This window comes from Benincasa hispida, chromosome 6, assembly GCF_027475165.1.
Source record: "Benincasa hispida cultivar pf3 chromosome 6, pf3_genome.v1.1, whole genome shotgun sequence".
In the NCBI taxonomy this organism is placed as follows: Eukaryota; Viridiplantae; Streptophyta; class Magnoliopsida; order Cucurbitales; family Cucurbitaceae; genus Benincasa; species Benincasa hispida.
This window is the reverse complement of record NC_143483.1, coordinates 45,673,529-45,699,584: the sequence shown is the minus strand read 5'-3', so window position 1 is coordinate 45,699,584 and position 26,056 is coordinate 45,673,529. Positions and strand designations below refer to the sequence as shown.

Here is a 26,056-nt window from a genome sequence, read left to right as displayed (position 1 = left end):
TCTCTCTCTCGTGCTCTCTTCACATTTACTCCCCTTCTCTCTTCTTTTGCTGATTGGTTCATCTTTCTCATTTTCTCTTTTCTTTCTCTATCTGGCTCGTATAGACTTTATTTTCATCTTTCTTTCTCAACTCCTTTCTTTTTTTATTTTCTTTCTATGGCTATTCTTTTAGATCTAATTATTCTTCTATTTCATTTTTTTCTTAGATCTAAAAAATATTCCATACGACGTCTTATTATTGTTTCACTAAACAAAAGTTCAACATGTTTTAAACAACCTATCCCTTGTTGTTTTCAAATATTACATAATTTTAATGAAATAGTGGAATCTAAAATTATGGCTCAAGTTTTTTTTTTTTTTTTCAAAGATAGTTTGTACATTAATGCAACATAATAATAGAAAAAATAGACCAATATTTCTAAAATCATTTCATCGATTTAAAAAAAAGGTAAATCTATATTTCACAAACTAGTCAAAAAATACTATTAGTTGGTTTTATGATTTAAATTCTAAGATTTTAGTTTTTTATAAGATTAAAAGTGTCATCCCTTTTATCTAAAATAATGTCAATAATTTTATTTGATGACACTGATCTTTTCCGTTCTTTTTAAATTTAACAATAATTAATGATTAAATTAGGTTTTTAAATGAAATAATCACTTCTATTTGAGTGTTTAAAAAATTGAATTCAAAATCTTATATTCTGTATATGAATACTTTGTAAAAAATTTATTATGTTTTGATAATGGAAAAGAATTGAAAGTTTTTTTTTGTTTTTATCTTAGAAAAGTTAGAAAAATATGTGTATAGTTGAAAATTAAAATCAATACCAGCAAAAAAAAAAAAAAAAAAATCAATTTCTTTTACAAAAATAGTACCAAATATTCTAACTCAACTCAACTTTACATCTAAACACAGACAATAATTACCAACTCAACTCAACTTAACTTTCTGCTTTTGCACATCAAATGCTCCCTTGATGTTCAATGTTCTAATGTTCTATACTCTATGTTTAATATTCGATGCAAAGAAACGCTGAGGAAAGAAAAAAAGAAAGAACAAGAAACACAGGAAAAAATAACAGAGAAAATAAGAAAGGAAGAAAGAACAAAAGTAAAAAAAGGAAAACCAGAAGAAGAAATGTAGAAAAAAACATCAAAAAAAGGAAAAGGAAAAGGAGAAACTCACAAAAAAAAAATGAAAAAAAAAAAAAAAAATACTCCAAAATGAAGAAAATAGAAGAATGCATTTAGGGTTAAAGTGATAATTTCACACCATGATGACCAAAATTTATTGGTTTTAAAAAAGGTACCAATTTTTCATTTGTGCCCTTTATTTTAGACCATCTATACAATTTTTCCACAATTGTCCATCCTGAGTTGCCGTCACCTATTATTTTGCAACTCGGGCAATTTCCTATCTGTTTCTGTATGCCAAATGACAAAGGATATACATTAAAGTCAGCAGACTCCAAAAAACAAATCTTATCAATCAAATTGTTAGTTCTTATCAGTTAACAAACTAGATCTTCCAGAATTCTTACGACTATAAAGTAACCTTAATCTCTCCACACAGATTCAAAAGAGAATAAGGTACACTTGTTCTACACGTCACGGTAATGAAGTTCGAATCCTAAATCTAGAATTTTGAGTAACCTCTCAGCAATCAAGTTACTTACCTTATCTTCCCAGGTCAAAGAAGATAAAAATTTCACTAACAGAGCAGTTTCAGACATTTGGTGAAAGCAAATGACTAATGCATACAATGATTCGACTAAGATTAGGCACAGTAAGCAGAAGAAAGTCATGAAATGGAATTTAAAGTTTGAATAGTTAAGTAATCCGATCAATAAAAGCTTCTATATATCCCCATCCATCATCAACATCAGGTCCTACCCAGTAGCCAGATAATAATACCATAGCCCTGGAACTAGAAGAAACTATGCCCCAAAAAGGTCTTGGAGTTAACCGTACAGGATGGCAGTTTTTCCAATTCATAGATATGGATATATTTGAGCAACAGGATAGGACAAGCTTCGAAGCTGCAATACAATTCATATCATCAGCAATCCAAAAACTGCTCAATCTAATCATGATAGTATATGGTGGGTACAGGATTACATTACATACGTAATCGTACAATCCTTCATTCAATCATTTCCTTTTCCAGTTTTGATCAATTTTGCAGTGGTTTTCTATATTTTAATGAGTGTAATTGGTGTAGCGAGATGAATATCAGTTATAACTAGAAAAGTTTCGAGTTAAAATGCCTCAGAATGGTGGTGATCCCACTAATTATTGATTATATAGAAAATGAGAATGAAACCTGTTCCAGCTCGGCTTGAAACTACCGTAACTTCAGATAGTTTCCGTGGTGGGATTTCCTGACACATCGTTCAAAATATAAGTAGAAAAAACACCGTCAGTGTGCAATCAAAACCTTTAAATCTAGAGAAATAAACAACCATTCATATTTCTTCGACCATTTACCAATCATTTTAGGATTAACGACTGAGCTTCAGACAATGATTTCAGCATCTGAACTGATGTTTTGAAGATGCCACATAAAAATTTACAGTTGGAAATGGAACTACGTATGAACCGTAACAAATTGGCTCATTAATCCATCATTACAACAAAATTAGAATAACATCCTTAATAATCCTTATATAATCTCATAAACTTAATTTTCTGACGATATTCTCTTCAGAAGAAAGAACTATTCACCCGTCTCAATCCATTTTAGCTCAGATAATCACCAAACCCTTTCCAAGCATCCACAGAAAAAAAAAATGTCCAACCAAATAACTAGTCTCGGATTTAAGTTTCCTATGCCAAAACGGTTCACCGGAAAACATAATACCCAAAAGAAAAAAAATGCAATCGTCTTCCAAAAGGTAGAAGAAAACAGAGAGGTAAATTACAGCAAACCTAAACAAGCTATCTCAAATGAGCTCTCTTTCTCGGCTACGTTGAACATTGCAATAATCGGAGCACATATTCTAGCAGATTCAGCAGAGACTACACATGTGATTAAAAGAAGGCGTTGAGAAGCGGAATTTACCTTGAGAGTGGGCTGTGGAACGGAGAAGCTCAGAGAAACAAAGGTCGCCATGAAAGCAACGCTACGAAATTACGAAACCCCAAGCTTTTTGAGTCCGCTTTGCCTCTGCCGCTGCTGCTCTTTTTAAAAGGGCCGAGAACAGCAGCCCTTCCAAGTTCCAGGCTAGTTCATCCACGGACGACGTGTGGATTTTTTTTATTTTTATTTTTAGAAAAATTACTACCGTTGATTTAATTTTCATTTGGCCATTAGGTTTGAAAGGTTACATTTAAAGCTTTGTTTTAATTTAGTCTCTAAATTTTAAAATTTTACGATTTTATCAAGATTTTTTAATTAAATACTCACTTTCAGTCATTAATATTAATGTCAATAAATTAATTTAAAATAATTATGAAATTAAATTCTAAATTTAATTTTCATAGTGATGAAAAATAGTGAAGTTTAATTAATTATAATTCTTTTAAATTAATTAATTAAAATTAATACTAAAAGAAAAAGAGTATTTACTGAAAAATCGAAATTAAAAGTGTAAAAAGGTAAAATTGTAACATTTTGAAACCTATAGACTAAATTGAAACAAAACTCAAAACTTAAGAACTAAATGATTAACATATAGAAACTTAGAGATTAAATGGGAACTAGACAAAAAACGTAGAGACCAAAAATCTATTTTTTCTATTTAAATGTGAGGTGGGACAATTGAATCTCAAATCTCGAGGTTGATTGTATAAGTTTATGTCGATTGAGTTATGTTCATGTTGACAATTTACTTGATTAGTTGGTGTTAACACAAGATTTTGACAAAGAGAATTTAATTCATGGAATTGAACTTGATTTTGTAAATTTGTAGTATAACTGTTATCGTCTCTAATTTTTATCCCTGATTCTTTTCCTTAAATGAATAAACTTTAATCATTTTCTTAGATGATCTTCGGCTTGATGATCTTATTGGAGGATTTACCTTTGAACTTGTTGCTCATCTTGGATGATTAGCCTTTGGTCATGATGGTCTTCAATTGGATGATCGACCTTAGACATGTTGATTAATATGTATCAACCTATGCCTTATTCATTTGTTTGAATCGATCTTTAGTTCATAGATGGAATTGGGTCGGCCTCTAGCTTGCTGATCAACTTGGATCGATCTTTAGCTTATTGATCGAATTTTGACTTGTTGATCAACTTGGATTGACCTTTGAAGAGCTTGAATCTTCACTTGTAGGTTATGAAGAGATGATCAATTTGTTGATGGATACCTGAATATCGAATCCTTAACCTCTAATTGAATGTCGTGAAGGGTGACCTTTATTTATAGAGTTTTAGGAGAGCCTATATGGGCTTAGGCTTAGGCTTGGTTGACTTTGATCCCAAATATCTTAATCCAGTTAGACCAAATTAGGTTGTTCATTAATCCAATGGTTGTGATAAGACACGTGGCATTATTATAATCCAACGAATTTGTCACCCCTTCCCAGGCTACCTCTTTAACCTAAAAAGGGAATGTACAATCAGTAAATATCACCCCTTTTGTGACATCTACTACCCACATGTCTCCATGCTTATCCTGTATACTTGGACACCTGATAAACAGTTTATAATACATACTTCATCTATGACAACCAACTCATCCAGGTATTTTAGAACAATAGATACTTATAGATACACATGGGCCAAAACTACACTGATATTTACAAGAATAAGTCTTAAATTTCTTTAAAATCCATCAATATGAGTACTAAAGGAACCAGGAAGGTCTTTGAGCAGAAACGAGGATCGATCATTGGATCCAAATCCCAATTTTACAAAAAATATACAGAACAATATGCATTTAATTAAATTTTTATAGCATGCTAAAATAAATTAGATAAAAGAGAAGGGATAAAATTACTAACCATTGAAGAACTTTTCTTCTCATAAGATTTCTCCTCTGCAAAATGGTCATGAACTTGAAACCCTATTGTTGACACCACCACTCAGAACCTTCTTCTATTTTCTTCGATGCAAAATGGCCACGAATTGTACAATTTCGATTTTCTTCGAGTCACCTTCGATTTTGGCCATGTATTTCTCCAGAAATCGACTGGAACAACCACGAACGACTCAAAACGTCAAATTACAGACTCAGTCGCAAACAAATTGACCCAAAATATGGTCCCTTACAAATTAAATTGTCAATTGAAAGCAATAAAATTAAACTGACCAATCCTAAAAACATTCAATAATCACAATCAATCACATTCATAAACATTCATCACATGAACATACAAAATGATAAAATTCCACCATTAAACTGTAAAATTAACTCTGAGAATGTGGAAAAATTTGGGCTAAAAACTCCTATCTGATACTAATTGAAGGAACCGGTAAAGGTCCTTGAACGAAAAAGAGGATTAGACCCAAATCCCATTTTTTACGGATATATAGAACAATATGTATTTAATTAAATTTTTACAGCATGCTAAAATAAATTAGATAAAAGAGAAAAGGGATAAGAATTACTAACCCTTAAAAACTTTTCTTCTCGTAAGATTTCTCCTCTACAAAATGGCCATGAACTCGAAACCCTAATGTTGACACCACCACCCAAAATGTCTTGTATTCTTTGGGATGATAATATAAAAAGTTTGTGGGCTCTTGATTTTTGGAAGAAGATGAGAATTGAGAGGAGAAGAGAGATTGAATAAGCTCTGGAAATTTTTGTGGAACGATTCTGCGATCCTCCCTCTGTCAAACGAAGAAGAAGATATCCCAAATGCAATCACCCACACAATACGTGGGTTAAGAGAGAACAAGGGAGGAAAGTTATTTCTTTCCCTTAATTTCGAAAATTAAAATTAAATAAATTTAGTATTAATATATATATATATATATATACATATATATATATAAAACTATATGTTATATCATAATAACATATAACCTATGGTTTAATATTGTATCACATACAATATAACCTATAGTTTTAATTCTCTCAACAACGATATTTAATATAAATATTATTCATATTAAATTTAATTATATGAATCCAATTCACATAATTAATATTTAAATCATATTCAAATATTTATTTTCTCTCAAATAGACTTTATATTATAATGTATTAAATACATTATAGTAATTATATCATATATAATTAAATTAAATAAATTATATCACATATAATTGATTTCCTCAATTAATTTGAATAATTCAAATTAATAAAAAATTGAATCTCATTTAATTCAAATTAATAAAAAAATGAATCTCATTTAACCTTATTGAGTTACAAAGGGGATCTCATAGACCTATAGATTGAAGCTCTAATGGTACTTGAATAATTAATTAAACTCTTTAATTAATTTATTCAATATCCATTAACTGTCACGCACTCCACTAAAGACTGACAGCTGCACTATTCACACTACAGATATATTTATGTGTCCATGGGATAAAATCAGTCAATAGTGCGATGACCATTCACAAATTACTCGTAAGTACAGTTGAGCCAAAATTACCGTTTTTCCCCTTTAAGTACCATTGATCCCTATAATGAACAATAAGTCATAGTCCAACTATGACCAAACCCCTCTCGGACTAGGAGAAGTTGTGGTGCCATATTATTCAAATCTCGGTATCAGTCCTCAAGAGAGCAATTTATTTACTTATCCTGACCTTGGGAAAGGAGTGAATTCCGTCTTGTGTAGCTATATTCCCAGCTCCTCAATCACACGAATCCCCAAAATGGTAGACTTGTTGAGTCGGCGATTTGGCCACTCTCACCCATACAAATCAAAGAACCGCCTTCATAGGATTCAGGATTCACAACTCATTTAGGATTTAGGTCATGTCACTTACGGTCATCCTGGTGAAATGTAAATCTCTATTATGAACGGTGTTATATAATGAGACTAGTCATTTCGTGGTCCGGTCTTATACAAACTCCTTTATATAGAATACCCCCGCTCGCATGTCTCCACATGAATGAGCAAGATCAGATCATTTGTAGGACTTTGCAACAATTTTTATATCTACAAAGCGGGTTGTACTCATAGTGTCACCAGGATAATGTATTCAGACTTATCCATCTATTACAGACCATTTAGGTTATCACTTAAACATGGTCCACCTGTATGTCTCTACATACATATTTAAGCTACAAAAGATAACCTCAGATGTTAGTTTATTGGTTTGTGGATTTAATACTACTAAATGTCAAATAAAACATCTCATATTTTATTAAATAAATAAAAAAATTGTACAATACGATTACAAACTATAGGACCCTACGAGATTTGGGGCACCAACCGCAACAAGTACAACACATTTCACTTCAAAACCATAAACATACTTCTACTAGAAAGACTATGAAAGACTATGAAACAGCGGAAGCTCGAGGTTATGGCCGACTTGTTAGCAGTAGGTAGGCTAGAACGAGGAACTCTTGCATTACCTGGGGAAAGGAAAACACTTGAAAGAAAATGTGAGTTGGAAGCTATGCGAGTGATTGCTTATAAAAAAAAGTATATTCAATTTAGACAAAACATACTAAGAGAATATGCACATCTTAAAATAATTCCAGCTAAAACCATTCAAATCATGAAATCAAAGTTCAGAGAAATATTTCACACATATCATCCGATTAGTGATTACATCATCGAGGTTTAGATAAATACCACAAGTCATACGTGCATGCAGACATGTCCCTCAAGGTCTAAATATTCAAACACTCGACTTTAGCCCTATAACATACACCTCACCATAGGCTCAACTTCCTTTGGATTTTCTGGTTACTCTGGCCTCTTTCAGTCCCGGTAATCCCCTGCTCGCCTATATGGCGTTATGGAAACACATTCATGTAGCATAAAAGGCAAATCACCTCGAATACACTGATCTAGTGGTCTGAAAACCATTTTCATAAACCATTACCTACTCATGATTAGCCTTCCATTCCAACACATCTCATAGAAATCTCAAATAAAACGTATGTTTCAAAATATATGAAAATATTCATAGAACACATACCATAGAAAATATGTAATAAAACTCGCGTTCCAGAGAAAAAAAAGTAAAAAAAAAAGAAAGTTCATAACACATATTCAAAATGCTTTTTAAAACATAGAATATTCATGGTATAATAAATTCTCATTACTCGGATTATCAAAAGTCTGTTTTTGAAACACTAGAAAAACATATTTAAAAACAAGTTACTCATACTCTTTGATTCGTTCCCTTGAACTTATAAACTTCACCTATCACCATATGGCCTGAAATTCAGATACAAATTTAGGATCATTCCCTAAACATTCCAATCAATATATAAGAGTTCAAATAGTTCATAATTTTAGCCACCAATATCGAATTCCACAATATTATAATACATTCCTTAACTCAAGGTTATACATTTGTCATTTAAATTATTCCAACCTCAAAGAATTAATCTCGAGACCTTAATTCATACTTTTCAAACCTAGAATATTTTCTAAATATATTTATTTGATCTCTAAAACAACTTATGAAAATTAAATTACCCAAATTGGACCTCAAATCATGCTTAAAAACACCTTAATTAACCTAAAATTACAAAATCAACCTAGTCGACCATTTTACCTTTTAATGACGGACAATACATGACGTCCAGACTTAAACTTCAACATCCAGCCTCAGTTCCAACCTTATTTTCCAACCGCACTTTCAGACTTAAATTCATCAATTTCTAATCAAATAACTTCAAATTTCTTGCATAAATCTTTTAATCAACAACTTAATTAGCTAACCTGAGAGTTTGAAGCTTCGAAAACCCGTGGATAACTCGGAATCAACTCCAAAACTCCACTACTCTTGCTTTGACCAAATTTTCGAGTAGCTTCGGTTTTCCTATGAATTTGTCAACTTCCAACCAAAATTAGTGAAAACATCCTTGATGAAAGATATTGGAAAACCTCTTAACTTACTAACCTCAAAATTTCAGCTTTTGATTCCTTTTCTATGGCTCTAAATTTCCATAAATTCACAACTTGCTCAAAACACTCGAATTCCCAATCAGCTTCGATTTTACCTCAATTTTCTCAACTTCCACAGCCCTAATGACTCCGACAGTCCTCGATAATCTTCTTCACTCGACCCTCTATGTGTTTGTCGAAAGAAACCGAATATCTATGAAGCACAGATACAAATACGGTTACACAATACATATACGATTGGATACGGCGATTCGTCAATTTCTAAAAAACTAAGATACAAATACTACTAAAGATACATCATTTTTTATATATTTTTTAATTTATATATTTCTAAAAAAACGAGATTACTAATACGTTGAAGTTACATTTTCTTTTTCTTAAAAAAATCTAGGATATAGATAAATTTAGTATACAAATTAATAACAATAGCACAAAATAGAATACAAATATTGAAATATAATACAAAAAAAAAAAAAAAAAAGCAACTTCTAAGATGTTGAAGTATAATAGTTAATAAAATACAATAGAAGAGTGACTCATATTGGAAAGAAGAAAAGATTAGAGGGAGAAGTATGAAGATAAATGAATAACTTCTTTATTGAATTGTTAAAGATATCCAAATGGTTTTATTTTGGTGGACTTTGTGGGGACTCAAATGTGAAAATAAAGATTAGATGATTCTAGTTTGGTCTTTTATTTATTTTTCTTCCTTTTAGTTTTGGACTCAAATAGTGAGTTTTTTTAAATAGATTGCCTAGTTTTAGATTGAGAAAGATTATATGGGTTGCTTGTTTTTTTTTTAAAAAAAAATATAAGCGTAGAAATAGATACGTCAAATTGCGTATTGATACGTATCTGAAAAATATTTAAAAGTATTGATATCTGATACGTGTCTGATACGAATTCTTTGCCTCACATGAAGTATCTATGCTTCATAGCCGAAGATCGTTTGAGGGAATGATTGCACCGAAAAAAAAAAAAAAAAAAAAAAAAAAAAAAAAAAAAAAAAAAAAAAAAAAACTCTCTACTTTCTTTTAAAAACTCACCGACGTCTTCAACCTTTTTTCTTCCTTTTTATTTTTATTTTATTTTTACATAGTTGTCCAATTAATTATTTATCTTCTTTCTTTAACTTTAATTTAATTAAACATTTTTCAACCCAAAATTTCATCTCTTCCAAAATTTCATTTTCCTTTTTAATTTACCACACTTCACTTTAATTTTAATTATTCCTCGATTATAACCCCATTTTTGACCGAGAGTTAGAGAGTTAAACTCACACTTCTAACTTATTTAACCTTAAACAATGCTAAATATACCGATCATTCCATTTAGAAAAATTTAAAATCTAAGTTGCTACTTCCTTATTGAAATTTTGTTCTCCAAATTCAGTGAGTGCCGTGAACAACAGAAGGAATCTAACTTTCATCTCATTTTCACTCTCCCATGTTGATTTGAGACACATATCATTTTCACTCTTCCATGTTGATTTGAGACACATATCATTTTCACTCTCCCATGTTGATTTGAGACACATATCATATTGTAATTAGTCCTAAATTCGATGATTTATAATTTTATCATAATTTATGAAATGACGTGAAAAATTTTCACTCGACAAGTACCTCTTTTTGTGATTTATGGAAAGAGGGCATCTGCTCAATTGCTCAATGCATATGCTCTCAACCAAATCAACGACTCAAATTTTCACATTCCACATGTTGAACTAAAAAATGATAAAATTAAATGGGCCTTTTAAGTCATTCTAACATTGCAATCTGAGCATAATTTAATTACTCAATTTATATGCTCTCAACTAAAAGATTAACCACTCGAATTTCTACATTCCACCTGAATTGAAAATTTGTCTCTAATGTATATTTTTCTATTATCGTATTAGTTAGAAACATAACTAAATGGTAAATGGTAAAAAGTAAACATGTAACATAAATCTGAAGATTGGAAAATTAAAATAGTGGTTACTCAGGACAAGATTAAGATTACACACATGAAACCCTATACATATGAAACAGTGAGGATCAGATTGAATTCAAGTTGGAACAATGGATGACAACTGAGTTTTGATTCTTCTCATGCAAGTTTCAATCTCTTTATAAAAATGAAGGTTTTGAGAACATCCGGGATGTAAACTTTTAATTGCTAAACCTAGAATCTGAGCCACATCACCTGGTGGATACGGACGCTCGATACATGCCTGCATGTAACCGGCAGCATTGAAATAAGTAACTTCTATACCTCAAGAAAAAAAAAAAAAATCTATATCTTAACTAGAAACAGGTACATAAGTTCTTTGAAGTGGATGTAAAGTGAAGAACTTAAATAGCAAAGTAATTCATATTCAGAATTCAACCACGACACCAAGTAAAACAAAATAACATTTTGCAGATAGGCAAACAAGTTGTCCAATTCGGTTCACATATGCGAAGACGGAATACTTGAGAATGTAAGAATAATAGGGCGCAAGAATAAGTTATGTGGAAGAATATTTTGTAGAGAAGTACTTAGGTGCATCAATCTTTATGCATTTCACTCTCATCGCACATAAATAATGAATTAAAGTATTTCAAAAAAGAAAGAAGAATTTTTCATGTGGTAAATTATGATTGGACAACTTGATAGGATAGATAAAGATAGGTGCAGTCCGAAATGCATCTAAATATTCTTCTATCTTGTATAGAAAGGTAGGTGAATCCTAGGATAACACAGTTCATAAGGTAGGAAGTTAGAAGGCTCAAGGATGTTATCATTTCATTTTTGTATAGATGTTTTTCTCCCGTTGCCTGGGGAACAACAAGAACATCCCTACTTGATTGTCTAAGCTTTATGTAAACTGGGATCCACCCTTTCTAATTTCTAAAAAATGGATTTTCAAAAACGAAATTATTCCGAATGTTGAGTTTGAAAACTCAAAGCAGAAATTCAACCTAAGTCAAACCTTAATGGAACAGAAGTGTATATTTTCTTAAAATGAAAAGATCTGCAACTGTATTTTCATACCTAAAACTCTTAGGTTTGAAAGAGAATCAGAATACTCTATTCATTCACCAAAGATATGAATATATACAAGTGTACAAAGCATAGAAAAGAAAAATATAACAAAATATTTACAATAATGGAAAACCCTAACAATAGAGATGAATCAGGAAGAGGATCGGAAGGAGAAATAACTATATAGACAAGGAAATCATCCCTAATTCCTTATGCTCTCCCTGACTCTTATTTGAAGAGAACAACGGTGATGAAAAAAATGAGGTATGTTAAAAAAACGTGACATCAGGAGAGACAAGATATTTATTTAGACTAAGGCAATAACGCTGATGCCCTTTTTGAACACGGGAATAACTAAGAAAAATACATTTTAAGGACTTTGGATCTAACTTGGTATGCTGAGACCGAACATCCCGAAAAAAGCAGGTACAACCAAATATTTTGGGTGGAATGGGAAACAAATGTTGCTTGGGGAGTAAAGTACGAAAAGGTATCTCACCCTTAAGAATGGAAGAGAGCATGTGATTTATTAAGAAACAAGCTGTGGAAACAGCATCAGCCCAAAAGGATTTTGGAACATGCATCTGAAACATCAAAGCTCTGGTTGTCTCAAGGAGATGACGATTCTTTCGTTCTGCAACCCCATTTTGAGATGGAGTATCGACATAAGTAGATTGATGAAGAATGCCATGGGCATCTAAATAAGACTTGAGTGCATGAGAGAAATATTCCTTAGCATTATCACTCCGTAGGATTTTAAGAGCACCACTAAACTGAGTTTGAATTTCAGCATGGAAGTTACGAAAATGAGAAAGTAACTCATAACAACTTTTCATTAAATATAACCACGTAACACGAGAATAGTCATCGACAAATGTAACAAAATACCTAAACCCTCCTTTGGACTCAACAGGATATAGACCCCAAACACCAGAATAGGCTAATTCAAAAGGAGCACTAACTCGTTTATTGACTCGAGGATACAAACTCAAACGATGAAATTTAGCAAACTGACAACTCACAATCTAAAGAAGACAAATGTTGAAGTTGTGGACGAAGACTCTTCAACACAGAGATAGACGGATGACCCAAACGACAATTCTCTTCAAAGAGAGACGACACACTTGAGCATGTGATGGTCGTAGGTGTTTGTGGTTCAAAGATGTAAAGACCTCCAAATTCACACCCTTTACCAGTAGTCAGCTTCGTCGTAAGATCCTAAAATAAGCAATAACCAAGAAAAAAGGAGACAACAATGAAGATCACGAGTGAGTTTACTAACCGAAATCAAATTAAACGAGAAATGTGGTAAATTTAAAACTGATGACAAAGAAATTGATTCAGTAAGATGGACGGTTTCTGATCCTAAAACAAGAGTGGAGGTTCCATCAGCTATAGTGACATTAGGTGAAGAGATAGATGTACAAAGGTTAGAGAATAAACTGGGGCTACCTGTCATATGGTCTGTAGCACCAGAGTCAATGACCCATTTTGACGTGGAGGAAAGAAGGCATAGACGCCGTAATGGGAGTAGAAGATGATGCCCTCAATGAGTCTTGATACTGCTGAAATTTAGCAAACTCCTCTGCAAAAATTGTAATTGACTTGTCAATATTATCAGGAGTAGAGGCGACATGTGCAGAGGGTGATGACATCCTCTAACCCTTATTCATCAATCTTCTGCATTCACGTTTCATATGACCAGGTTTATGACAATAATAGCAAACAACACCTCATGGATTTGATCTTTGGTTATTGGGATGACCTTTGGAGCTATTTGATTCAACCCCCTTTCTATCATCATTTGTGCACCCAATCAAAGCACTACTAGAATCAAATGATGTAACTGCTTGTGTCTTCTCAATACGAAGTATTCGAGTGTAAGCTTCTTCCAACAATGAGATATTTGAGCTTGACAACACTTGATCTTTGGCCATCTCATATTTAGGTGCAAGACCTACTACTAAAAAACTCATGATAAACAACTTTTCACGTTGGGCCATTAGAACTTTTGGATCCGTGCTGATTGGCATCAAGGCATTGAATTCCGCACATGTATTTTTAACCTCCATACAGTAGCTTGTAAGAGATTTTTCTCCTTGATCAGGTTGATATAGTCTTACAAACATCAAACACTCTATTACCTTTTTCCAGCGGCTGGGCTCCTCGACGGACTGGGCGGTGTCGAAAAACTACCTTTTTTTCCGGCGGCTAACGGCGGCGAACGAACCAAAGATGGCGGCTGTGAGCAAAAGTGTAAACTCACACCTCCACAAAACCCTAAACGTAACACAAACGGGTTCTAAATTCTCAAACCCTAAGGTTCACAAAATCCTAAGTTTGTTTAGAGGGCTGTGATACCATGTAAAACTCTTAAGTTTGAGAGAGAATCATAATACTCTATTCATTCACCAAAGATATGAATATATACAAGTGTACAAAGCATAGAAAAGGAAAATATAACAAAATATTTACAATAATGGAAAATCTTAACAGTAGAATTATAACACCATATAACGACTCTATTATTTGAGGAAGCTTTTTCTGTGGTTTTGAAATTGACTTTCTCAGTTCAATTCAAGATCATCTTAATATTTTCCTAGTGTATAGTTTGACATATCTGAAACTTGTGGGTAACAATGATAATATCAGTCTCATCATTTCAGAATTCATTTAATTACCAGAACTATAACTAAAACAACCAATATGTTCTCTATATAACCTACTCCAAGCCATTGAAGCAAACAAATTCTTGATACATAGCAGTATCTGGATGGACATGAAATAAAGATGAAATAATTCATCTAGATGCTTGTAATGGCAGGAAAATAAGAAAAACCCATATTAGTATCGTCACAATAAGAAAACGAAAGAGCAGTTTTGTACCCTGAATCATAGTTAACTTAGAAACTAACAATTACCTGTATCATGAGCAAAGTAGCAACACATGAAGTGATAAGATTTGAAGGAATTCCTCCATAATCTCTATCGGAATGTCTCGATCTCGAACTAGATAGATCACCAGTGGAAATGTGTTTAGACCAGTAGAACTGATTAAAGTGGGCTCCTAGGCTATCGTTCATATCTTGGGACATGCTTAAAGGTTTTTGAATCTCAAACGATGAATTCTGATTATCAAAAGAATGCAAGGCACCACAAACCGTTGTAAGAGGATCTTCACCATCGTTCTTGCTCAACGAGACCTGAAAATAAATGGTACCATCGAATCTCACTTTCACAACTACTTGAGCACTGGCAATCCTATTACTACACCACTAAGAAAAGAACGCGTGATAAAAGTTGAAGGTGCAAATAAAATAAGGAGACGAGGCAGCTAAGCATTCAACCTGAGATATTACATGCACAAAATCTCAAAAAGAAAACTTGAAATACATTATGGCGTTCAATTGTACCAATCAGCCTAAGAACAAAACCCTAAAAACTCACTAGAATAGTTTTAGATCACTTTCAAATTAGAAAAACATGTAGTACTAGTAAATAAACTGGTCAGTAAACGCCCACCCTCATATTCAAATTCTTATTCTGGTGTACAACTCCACGATTATCTCAATACTTATATTATTTCAAATAGCAAGTGGGAAAAGAAAAGCCATCAATATCATCTAAAAACTATCCACTATCCAGTTCAAAACTTCCTCCACAACCAAGCTTCATGGTTCTTTATGATCCGTTATTCACCATGTCTCACCAGTTATCCACCACAAAGTCATGTAAAGGCACAAGTCTTATCCAACTACACTGCATATATATGATGTTATTTGCAAGAGAGAGAGAGAGAGAGTGCATATCGATGATGTTATGTGCGAGAGAGATATGTGGTGGGGGGGGGGGGGGGGCCCCCCCCCCGTTACCTCAATAGCAATATTTACCATCAATTGTGCCTCTTCCATTTAACCTTTGACAATATCAACTGCCCGACATCCTGATCCTTGAGGAACATTTAAAGAACAAGCGATGCTACCAAGTGCTCCGGTATTGGCCGGAGGCATCAACCACAGAGGCACTGAGTTCCCAGAGAAAGTATTATGCTGCGTCAGGTTAAACGTGGTGAAAGGAACCTACAGATGCACATAATCAATTAGGATGTTTGTTTGAAGTTGAAGCAAATAATGATTCAAAACACAAATGTATATTAACGAAAGGTGCAGGGAGATGGCTAATAAATTGTGAAGGTGCAGAGTATAAATAATTATTTCCTGGACCACGTCAAAATCCTTTTGCTATAGGTGTTCTTAATTAGTTTGGTTCTCTAGTTAATTGGACAGATTGCAACCTAAACATGCATATTATCCAACTTCAGTTTTTGAGCTCAATCTTTCAAGTATAGCTCGCTTCAAAGTCTTATTTCAAGGACACTCTTACATAATTGTTTGATCATTCCTGGTGAATTGGTGGGCAAGGAAGGCCCTATTCCTATATTCATGCAATTATCTCCATTATTCACTTTCCTATATCATATTCTTTCTTAATTACCAACTAATGTAGGAGAAATGCAACCAATTCTCTGAAATAAAACATTAACTCAATTGTAGGCTATTAGGTAGTCTTTTTGCACAAAATAAAATAAAATAACATGTTTTTAGACTTGAGCCTCAACATAAAATGACATCTCACTTAAGTATCATTGGTTGATAAGAGGCGCCTATTTCTTCTACCATTAGAATGCTACGAGACTTAACTAGGGTTCAGCTTCCTGTAATAGTTAGAAGGCTAGAAGAACAACGCCAACAGACTGCCTCTTGTGCACGCATAAAAGCACACTTATATAGTTATGCAACATGGATGTGAGAGTGTAAACTGCTTAAGCTTTAAAAACACAAAGGCAGTATTTAAATGCTGGGGAGACGTATGGTGAGCTGACATGGGGGCAAAAGAGGAACAAATAGTTTTACAGTGTTGGGTTTATTTATCAACCAACTTCCTTTTCTTCGCATAAAAGATAAAACGATAATAGGTTCCCTATGTTATTTATAGATATCATAGGAAGACTGCGAGGGAGGACTGAGGAAGGGGGCTCTAAAGAATAAGTAAAATGAATAGGTTGTTAAATGTTAGGCATGGGGTTCTATACAAGTAGAAATTTTATGATGTAAGCAATGTTGTGATTATACATATAATTTCAGTTATAACTAAGAAATTCCTGAAGTGAGCCTAGGGATGTTGTAATTAAATATATAATTTACAGTTATAACTAAAAAAATTCTCACGTGTGTCTGTGGATGGTGTGACATTACTTTTCCGGAAACCAAAGTTCTATTTAAGAAAATGAAAGAGTACAAATGAGTAATACAAAAAAGGGAATCCTTAAGAGAAAAAGGAACCTATGCATACAAAAGTGTAGGAATTTCTATATTTGTATACGAATATTTTTTTCGTTATTTGTCTTTATTCTTTCCATATTTGTAAAAAGTCTTTCTCCTATATAAGAAGATCTAACCTGCACATATTGAATAAGAGAAAAAGGAGATTAATATTTCTATACCTCCAACTTCTACATGGTATCAAAGCAAGGGAAATCTTAAAAACCCTAATTTTTTTCTTTTAAACCTAAACTTAAAAAAAAAAAAAAAAAAAAGGGAAAAAATCCTTCTTTCCCTCGGTTCACGATGTGCAGCCTCCTCCCCCCAATCGCGTGTTGCCTTTCATGCAAAATCAACCCTAGTCGCTGCTTGAAGGAAGACGCGCGCCTCCAACTTTAGTTGCCTGATGCCGCCGTTGTCGCACGGGTTAGCTCGAGGCGCTACCGTTCATCTCTTTCTCTCTCAGGTTTCACACGCTAGTCCACCGCTATTAGCGCTCGTCTGCACTTTCAGCCATTGCTCAAGCGCCGCCAATCGTCGTCGGGTTGAGTCCTGTCCAAGCGTCGCCATCGTCCATCCCGTCGTTGGGTTTTGTTTCGTTCAGGTTGCCAATTCGACACTGCTAGCCACCACCCAGTGCACCAGCCTGTTCCTCTTCCAACAATTGGTTCAGCATTTGGTCTGGCTTGGTCTACTGGTTTATTTAAAATCTGGTTCATTTGGTTTGGTTCACCTGTGATCTGATTTTATTTTTGGTTGATTCAAATTCTGGTTTGGTCCACTCTTGGTTTGGGTTGCTTCTGTTGGATTTGGTTTTAAAAAAACTCTATATTTTTTGGGTGGATTTCTACTATTTGCTAAATCTTCTACCATGTTATGAGAGCAAATTCATCAAATCCTACAACTGTCAACCACCAATTTTTTATATAATAATTCATGTGTTTCTTTGACTCACACAGATCCCAAGACAAGACATTCTCGTGTAGTAATTCATCCCCATGGATTATTGGTTCTAGAGCTTCAGATCACATGACTAGTTCTTCGTCTTCTTTTAATTCATACTCTTCAATATATTGCAATGAGAAAATTAGAAATGTTGATGGTAGTTTTTCTACTGTTGTAGGAAAAGGAACTATTAAATTGACCAAAAATATTTCTCTCCAATCTATCTTACATGTTCCAAAATTAGCCTGTACTCTTTTATCCGTTTCTAAATTTTCCAAATATTCTAATTTTTATGTTACATTCTTTGAATCTCATTGTATTTTTCAGGATTCGGGGAGGATGATTGGGAGTGCTAGGTTGCTTGATGATCTCTACTACTTTGATAAAGGTTCTTTTAGCAATAAAATAACTCAAGGTCTTAGTAGTATCAGTTCTCTTTCTGTTAAAACTATATTGTGGCATCAAACTAGGGCATCCCAATTTTCCTTATTTGAAATATTTATTTCCAAATTTAATAAAGGGAATTGATTGTTCATTTCTTGATAGTGAAAGTTGCATTTTCGCAAAGAATCATCGGTCCACATATTTTCCAAAACCTTACAAGGCTTCAAAACTTTTTTATTTAATTCATATCGATGTTTAGGGTCCTCCTAAAATTACGACCCATAGTGGAAAAAGATGGTTTGTTACTTTTATTGATAATCATACTCGTTTATCTTGGATTTATTTAATGCAGAAAAGATATGAGGTGAAAGACATTTTTAAACATTTTTACAATATGATTGAAATTTAATTTCAAACCAAAATCTACATTTTACACTCTGATAATGGAACTGAGTACTTTAATGAGTTTTTTTTTGTGAATTTTTGAAAAACAAAGGGATCATTCATCAGTCTACATGTCGGGACAAAATGGGATTGTTGAAAGAAACAATAGGCATTTACTTAAAATGGCACGTGCTATAATGTTTTCTATGCAAGTTCCAAAATATCTATGGGGGGAAGCAATTTTTATAGCTACCTACCTAATAAATAGAATTCCTAGTAAGATCTTGAATTTTAAGACTCCCATCAACTGTCTTAAAAAAGAATTTCTAACCTCCCACATATATTATGAATTACCCCTCAAAGTTTTTGGGTGTACTACGTACATTCACATACCCGATCAATTCCGATCCAAACTTGATCATAGGGTTGTTAAATGCATTTTTGTGGATTACTCTTTAAATAAAAAAGGTTACAAATGTTTTGATCCTTTGACAAAAAAAAAAAACTGTTTGTGAGTATGAATATGTTTTTTTAGAAAATCAACCCTATTTTCCCCAAAATTCTCTTCAGGAGGAGAAGCCAAATTTGGAAGAAAATGTTTGGGATGTTTGTATTCCTTTTTCCCGTCCTAATCGTACAGATGTTACTAGATCTATGATGCCAAGTATAGAAACTTCTCAATTAAGGGGAGAAATACTACAAAATGATCATATTGATCAAGTGCTTAAGTTTAAGTTTTATACTAGAAGAAAATTCAATCAAGGGAATCAAGACAAGATAATTGGTCCTTCACACGACCAATCTGAGACCCCAATGACTAAAACTGGTAATTCTTCTTCTATTCCTACTCCTTCAACTACTCAAAGTACTTTTCCAGTAGAGTCTGATCTCGATGTTCCCATCGCCCTTAGAAAAGGTATTCGCAGTTATACCAATCATTCTATTGCAAACTTTATATCATATAAAAAATTGTCAAATAGTCATAGATCTTTCACATCCATAAATGATTACTTATTTGTCCCAAAGAATATACATGAGGTTTTAGATGATTCAAATTGGAGATTAGTAGTTATGGAGGAGATGAATGCTCTAAAACAAAATGGAACTTGGGAAATGGTAGAACTACCTAAGAATAACAAACCAGTGGGGTGTAAATAGGTGTTTACCATAAAGTGTCATGCTGATGGTAGTGTTGAAAGATACAAGGCCAGGGTGGTAGCTAAAGGATTCACTCAGACATATGGAATTGATTATCAAGAAACATCTGTCCCAACTGTATGAATGGTGATCTCTGAAGAGATCTTTATGAGCTTACCACCAGGTTTTGAGAAGGGAATTGGCTATAGTAAAATTTGCAAATTAAAAAAAATCTCTCTATGTCTTAAACTGTCCCAAAGAACTTGGGTTGAACATTTTGGAAAAGTTGTATCCACTTATGGATTTCTTCAAAGTCAAGCAGATCATACATTATTTTATAAACATTTAGAGAATAATAAAATCTCAATTTTGATTGTTTATGTAGATGATATTATTCTCACGAGCGATGATGAAGCAAGCTTAGCTGATCTGAAGAAAAAACTGACCTGTGAATTCAAATTAAGGACTTGGGAACGTTGAACTATTTCCTAGGAATGGAATTTGCAAGATCAAAAAATGGATCTTTGTTAACAAAAGAAAGTATATCCTTGACTTACTTAAAGAAACAGGCTTGCTTGGTTGCAAGATTGCAGAAATTGAACCTAATATAAAGCTTCTAGTAGCAAAAGCAAAAGAAATAAAGGACAAGGAACGATATCAAAGGCTTGTTGGTAGATTAATTTATCTGTCTCATACACGTCCTGATATTGCATTTGCTGTGAGCATAGTTAGTCAGTTTATGCATGCTCCTAGACCGACTCGTTTTGAAGCGACCTACAGAATTTTGAGATATTTGAAAAGGTCTCCTGGAAAAGGTATTCTATTTTTTTTTAACAAGAAACAACCCACTTCATTAAGATAATGAAAGATGTTACAAATGTGTGAAAGGAAACAAACACTAGAAAACAAAATATAATAAAAAAGGATCAGCAAATGCATTAGGACATCTCAACTAGGTTGACACCTCCGTAGCATTCTCATTATATCCTAAAAAGTAGAGTAGAAATTCTATAATTGAGTACAAGTCTGACTAGTCCTTGCCTAATATAAAGGCTTACACCAAAATGAAAATCTGAAAAATAAATTATTGCCAAAATCTAAGCAGTTACAAGATCAAGAAAGCGGAAAAATGAAGGTGTTCCAATTGAGACTGATGTCTTGAATGGAGAAATCTTTAAAATCTTTGGAGAGAGAGCACCAAGAGGAGGCATTGATAAAAGCAGTATCAAATTTAAGATATTTTGTATTTTTGGAAGTGATTATTCCTTTTGAGAAAAAGGTATTCTATTTAAAAGGAATAATCACTTCCAAAAAGAAGTCTATACTGACGCAAATTGGGCTGGAAGTACTACAGATAGAAGATCTACCTCTGGTTATTGTTCCTTTGTTGGAGGAAATTTGGTTACTTGGAGGAGCAAAAAACAAAATGTGGTGGCCAGAAGTAATGCTAAAGCAGAGTTTAGAGCCTTGGCTCATGGAATTTGTGAGAGCATATGGATCAAAAGGATACTTTAAGAGTTGAAGTTTTCTTTGACTATGCCTATACTGATTTATTGTGACTATAAAACTACAATTTCTATTGCCCATAATCCAGTTCTACACGATAGAACCAAACATATTGAGGTTGATAAGCATTTTATTAAAGAAAAAATTGAAGCGGGAACGATATGTATTCTTTATCTTCCTACATCAGAGCAAATTATTGATGTGCTAACCAAAGGCCTTCCAAAGAAACAATTCGACAAATTGATTGACAAGCTGGCTATGGAAGACATCTTCAAACCAGCTTCAAGGGGAGTGTTGGAATTTCTATATTTGTATATGAATATTTTTTCCTTTATTGTTTTTATTCTTTCCATATTTGTAAAAGGTCTTTCTCCTATATAAGAAGACCTAACCTGCACATATTGAATAAGAGAAATAGGAGATTAATATTTCTATTCCTCCAATCTCTACAAAAATGACTACAAAGATATAAAGTTATAAAAAAGGGTTTCAATTTTTTAGAATAAGACAAGCTAAGAATCTAAGTATTGGCTACCTTTGTATCACTCCGGCCTTGTCAATTGTCAAATTAATGATCCAAATTGCTTAAAGTCATAGTTTTTTGTATAAGGTAAGTTCTCTCTCCTCCCTCCTTCTTCTCTCTCTCCTCCTTCTCATCATCTTCCTCGCGCATTTTCTCCGGTGACTCTTTTCTCGTAAACCTCCCAGTGTGTTTTTCTTCGATGATTCCCCTTCCTCCTGGGGACTCTTCCTGATTGTTCACAAACATGGAAACTCGAAGTTGCAAGGTAAATGGGTCATATTATTGCATCTGGCATGACTCTGACAGATTCTTTGTGGAGGACATGGACGTTAGCAAGGTTTCCCTTTGCATTGCCTCATCTACAATGGCGTGTGGAACGACTTTCATAGCTAATTCAGGGATCGTGTAACCGGTTCTTCCTTCATAGATTTAAAAATGACTACGGGATTATAAAACTTTCTAAGTTCAGGGGCTCTAATGGCTGGTTTTTGAATTGCATAGTTTGGCCTGCGACCGATGGTCGGTTCTTCATACACGTTCCTATGGGCCCTCTACAACAGGGATGGCTTTCTCTTATTGGAATTTTGAAAAGCCTTCTTCATAAGATCGTTAGTGATGTTCGACATAAGTCTTCATTTTCAAAACCGTGTATTTTTCAGAGCAATGCAATTCCACCTATAATTCCCCCTTCAAATCTCAAAGAGAAATATGTAGATGTTTTAAAAAGGAAAAAGATCGCCCAGTCCTCTGCAACTCCTTCGTCATATAATGAGTGTTCATCCCTTGTTTTTGCATCAATAAAACAAAGAAATACGTCTTTCTGGGTAAAGAAGAATCACGAAGTGTATGGTGAAAATTTTGGCAATCTTTGGGTTGTCTCAAGGCTATTTGCGTTTAATGATTGGAATGAAATAGCTAAATCATTACAAGATTTCTTCTCAAACCAAAGTTATAATTAATCCCTGGTTTATTGACAATGCTCTGATCAAAATTAAACCAAGGAAAGTTGGAAGATCTGATAGAATCTCCGAGGAATTGGCAGTCAATCGATCCTTTCCATCTTTTATTTGAAAAATGGAATAGTATGAAACATAGCAGACCTACATTTGTTAAAGGGTATAGAGACTGGATTTCTATTAAAAACCTCCAATTGGATTATTGGAGTAGAAGGACATTCGAAGCTATTGGTGCCTACTTTGGAGGTCTTGAAAGCATTGCATTTTAGATATTGAATTTTCTAAATTGCTCAGAAGCCAAAATTCAGGTAAGGAAAAATCTTTGTGGACTCATGCCGGCTATGGTTGAAATCAAAGATGAAAATCGTGGGAATTTCCTTTTAAATTTTGGAGATTTTGAACTACTGAGCCTAAATTTGTTCATGGTAATCTTTTTCTTCAAGATTTGTCAAATCCAATTGACTTAGTTAGATTAAATCAAGTTTCAATAGATGAAGGCTATGAGTTTAATATTATGAATTCAAATTGGATGTTCCTAACTTCTCCTCAGTCGAAGTCGAATATATCAAGGAATCCTTTTGCAAGCCTCAAGAAAGAATCTCATCGGAAAACAACTAGAAGTACTGATACTACTTCTCAGACTAGTCACTCTAAGAAAGTTGTGTTAGAGAAGACAAACCGGATTGGTGTGAACAAGCCAAAGGAAATCGAAAAGCCACCTTTAATGAGAGATTAAGACTGTTGCAGCTGCTTTTCCACCAGTGCCCAATGAGAAATCAAATAATATCTCTCTCAATAAAGAAATCTTAATTACTTCTCAACCACAACCAAATGATTCCCAACCAAAAATGCTTGACCGATTTCAGAGGCAGCCCAAAAGTCACCTGGTACCACTTCTACCAATAGTTCACTACCCCCTATTTCTTCAAGAAAGTTGGTTCCTCTCTCTATTGACGCTTCAGTCTCTACAACTAGCCTCTCAATACAGAACAACAATGGCGACTCGGTTTCCTTATCAGTTGAAGCTTCCTTATTTGCAGCCAACAGAATCTCTTCAAAGGTAAAAAAAAAAAATAAGAACTTCTTCTAAACTCTTTAAGCCATTCCCCAAGCACTTTGCCAGAAAAAAGAGTCCAAAGATTTTCTCTAAGAAAAAGCTAGACATCAAAAAGAGAGTATTGGAAAGCAACCCGGATCTAATTGAAGAAAGTTGTGCCCATGTTCAAGCCACTGTTCTCTCTACCAGGCAAATCGAATCTTCCTCTCACTTTATAAAATTTGATCACTCAACTTTCACCTTGCCCAACTCTAAGGTAAATTTTTTTAGAGGAATCCCAAGTTTTTCCCCATCCCCATTCCCTACTCTGAATAAGAAAGGTGTTGAAGAAGTTGACTCTCCCTTTAGTGTTAATAGTGAAGAAGCCAAACAACATGAGAATGGGGAAGATCAAATTGATATTGCACAAAAGGATTCCTTTGAGATAGATCTTGTCAATCTATTCCAAACTGAGGAAGACCAGATTGCAAATGTAAAAACTGTTGTTAGCTTGCTACCAATTCTGCCTTTAGAAATCCCAACTCACATACAAGCTATTGTTGTTGTTGCAAATTGTGGATTAACTTTGGGTTGATCATTTTCTTCTAGTCACTTTGGGAGTCTCCATATCAGTAATTGTGATGAAAATAGTGTCATGGACAAGAGGGTTAAAAGATGTAAATAAGAGGCTGATCTTAAAAAAATTCTTGAAAAAGCATAATTCGGACCTTGTTTTGATCTAGGAATCGAAGAGATAAGATTTTGATGCTGCTTTTGTTAAAACCGTATGGAGCTCTAAGGATATTGGCTGGGAATTTGTTGAATCCTTTGGTAAATCAGGTGGCATCTTGACAATGTGGGATATGAGCAAGCTTCATGATGTTGAAACTCTCAAAGAAGGTTACTCGTTATCAGTTAAATATATAACTATTTGCAAAAAGACATGTTGGTTAATGTCTATGGTCTAAATGATTATAAAGAGAGGAAATATGTTTGGCCTGAGCTACTCTCCCTTTCAGCCTATTGTATAAAAGCTGGTGTATTAAAGGAGATTTCAACGTTACTAGATGCGCACATGAACATTTCCCCTCTGGAAGAACCACAAAAGGTATGTGTCTCTTCAATACCTTTATTGATCAAGCTAATCTTTTGGAAGTTCCTTTTTTCAATGGTAGGTACATTTGGTCCCGAGAAGGTATTCAATTGCAAGATCACTTATTGATCGGTTTTTCATTACTAAAGCTTGAGATGATGAGTTTGAAAACACTAGAGTCAACCATCAAGCACATCTATTCTCGGATCATTTTACTCTTATTCTTCAAGCTGGCTCCTTCAACTGGGGGTCGTCTCCTTTTCGTTTTTGTAATAGTTGGCTTCAAAACAAGGAATGTTCCAAGATCATTGAAAGAACTTGGAATAATTGTCGACCCTATGGATGGCCTGGTTTTGTCCTAAGCATTAAATTGAGAAAGGTGAAAACTGTGATTAAAACTTGGCATGTGATTTATCAGGCGAGGAAAAATAGAATAGAGGAGGAATTGTTAAAAGAAATTGATAATTGGAATGCTGGGCTAATTCAGTTCAGTTATCTAACTCTGATAGGGATTTTCGAAATTCTCTGAAGGTTGAGTTGTTGGCTCTTTACAGGTTGGAGGAGGTAAATTTAATCCAAAAAAGTAAGCTAAATTGGATAAGGTTGGGTGATGAAAATACTAGTTTTTTTCATCGGTTTCTTGCAGCTAAAAAGAGGAGAAATCTAATTACTGAGTTAGTAAATGATCAAGGGGTGCCAACCAATTCGTTTCGAGAAATTGAAAGCTTGATCTTGAGCTTCTACGAGAAGTTATTCACTA

General features: G+C 33.7%; 2 protein-coding genes across 4 annotated transcripts; both read right to left on the bottom strand.

The window, feature by feature from the left end:
• Positions 1 to 1,674: 1,674 nt before the first annotated feature.
• Positions 1,675 to 3,271, bottom strand: LOC120080060 (uncharacterized). The gene is made up of 3 exons (XM_039034614.2): positions 3,064 to 3,271; positions 2,326 to 2,383; positions 1,675 to 2,041 (listed from the first exon to the last, which is right to left on the bottom strand). The coding sequence occupies exons 1-3, from the start codon at positions 3,112 to 3,114 to the stop codon at positions 1,833 to 1,835; spliced, it is 318 nt and encodes a 105-aa protein (XP_038890542.1). The 5' UTR covers positions 3,115 to 3,271; the 3' UTR covers positions 1,675 to 1,832.
• A 7,752-nt stretch (positions 3,272 to 11,023) lies between these two features.
• LOC120079366 (protein ALWAYS EARLY 2-like) lies at positions 11,024 to 18,806 on the bottom strand. Of its 3 annotated transcripts, none has more exons than XR_005482222.2 (4): positions 15,884 to 18,806; positions 14,933 to 15,214; positions 13,464 to 14,291; positions 11,024 to 11,217 (listed from the first exon to the last, which is right to left on the bottom strand). XR_005482222.2 is itself a non-coding variant. In XM_090314724.1 (4 exons), the coding sequence occupies exons 2-4, from the start codon at positions 15,920 to 15,922 to the stop codon at positions 11,053 to 11,055; spliced, it is 486 nt and encodes a 161-aa protein (XP_090170850.1). In that variant the 5' UTR covers positions 15,923 to 16,090; positions 17,240 to 18,806; the 3' UTR covers positions 11,024 to 11,052. The 3 variants fall into 3 exon arrangements, 2 of the variants coding, with proteins under 2 accessions (XP_090170850.1, XP_038889458.1); XM_090314724.1 differs by lacking the exon at positions 13,464 to 14,291 and having other exon boundaries at positions 15,884 to 16,090; positions 17,240 to 18,806; XM_039033530.2 differs by lacking the exon at positions 13,464 to 14,291 and having other exon boundaries at positions 15,902 to 18,806.
• Positions 18,807 to 26,056: the final 7,250 nt, after the last annotated feature.

What these genes read in the sequence shown, in the direction of transcription:
- LOC120079366 (XM_090314724.1), bottom strand. Translation starts at nt 15,922, where the DNA reads ATGGAAGAGGCACAATTGATGGTAAATATTGCTATTGAG. An exon ending in TGGTAAATATTGCTATTGAG is followed by an intron (nt 15,215 to 15,883) that starts GTAACGGGGGGG and finishes ATTTATTTTCAG; the next exon opens with GTCTCGTTGAGCAAGAACGA. An exon ending in CTACTTTGCTCATGATACAG is followed by an intron (nt 11,218 to 14,932) that starts GTAATTGTTAGT and finishes GGTTACATGCAG; the next exon opens with GCATGTATCGAGCGTCCGTA.
- LOC120080060 (XM_039034614.2), bottom strand. Translation starts at nt 3,114, where the DNA reads ATGGCGACCTTTGTTTCTCTGAGCTTCTCCGTTCCACAGCCCACTCTC. An exon ending in TTCCACAGCCCACTCTCAAG is followed by an intron (nt 2,384 to 3,063) that starts GTAAATTCCGCT and finishes ACGATGTGTCAG; the next exon opens with GAAATCCCACCACGGAAACT. An exon ending in TTCAAGCCGAGCTGGAACAG is followed by an intron (nt 2,042 to 2,325) that starts GTTTCATTCTCA and finishes ATTGTATTGCAG; the next exon opens with CTTCGAAGCTTGTCCTATCC.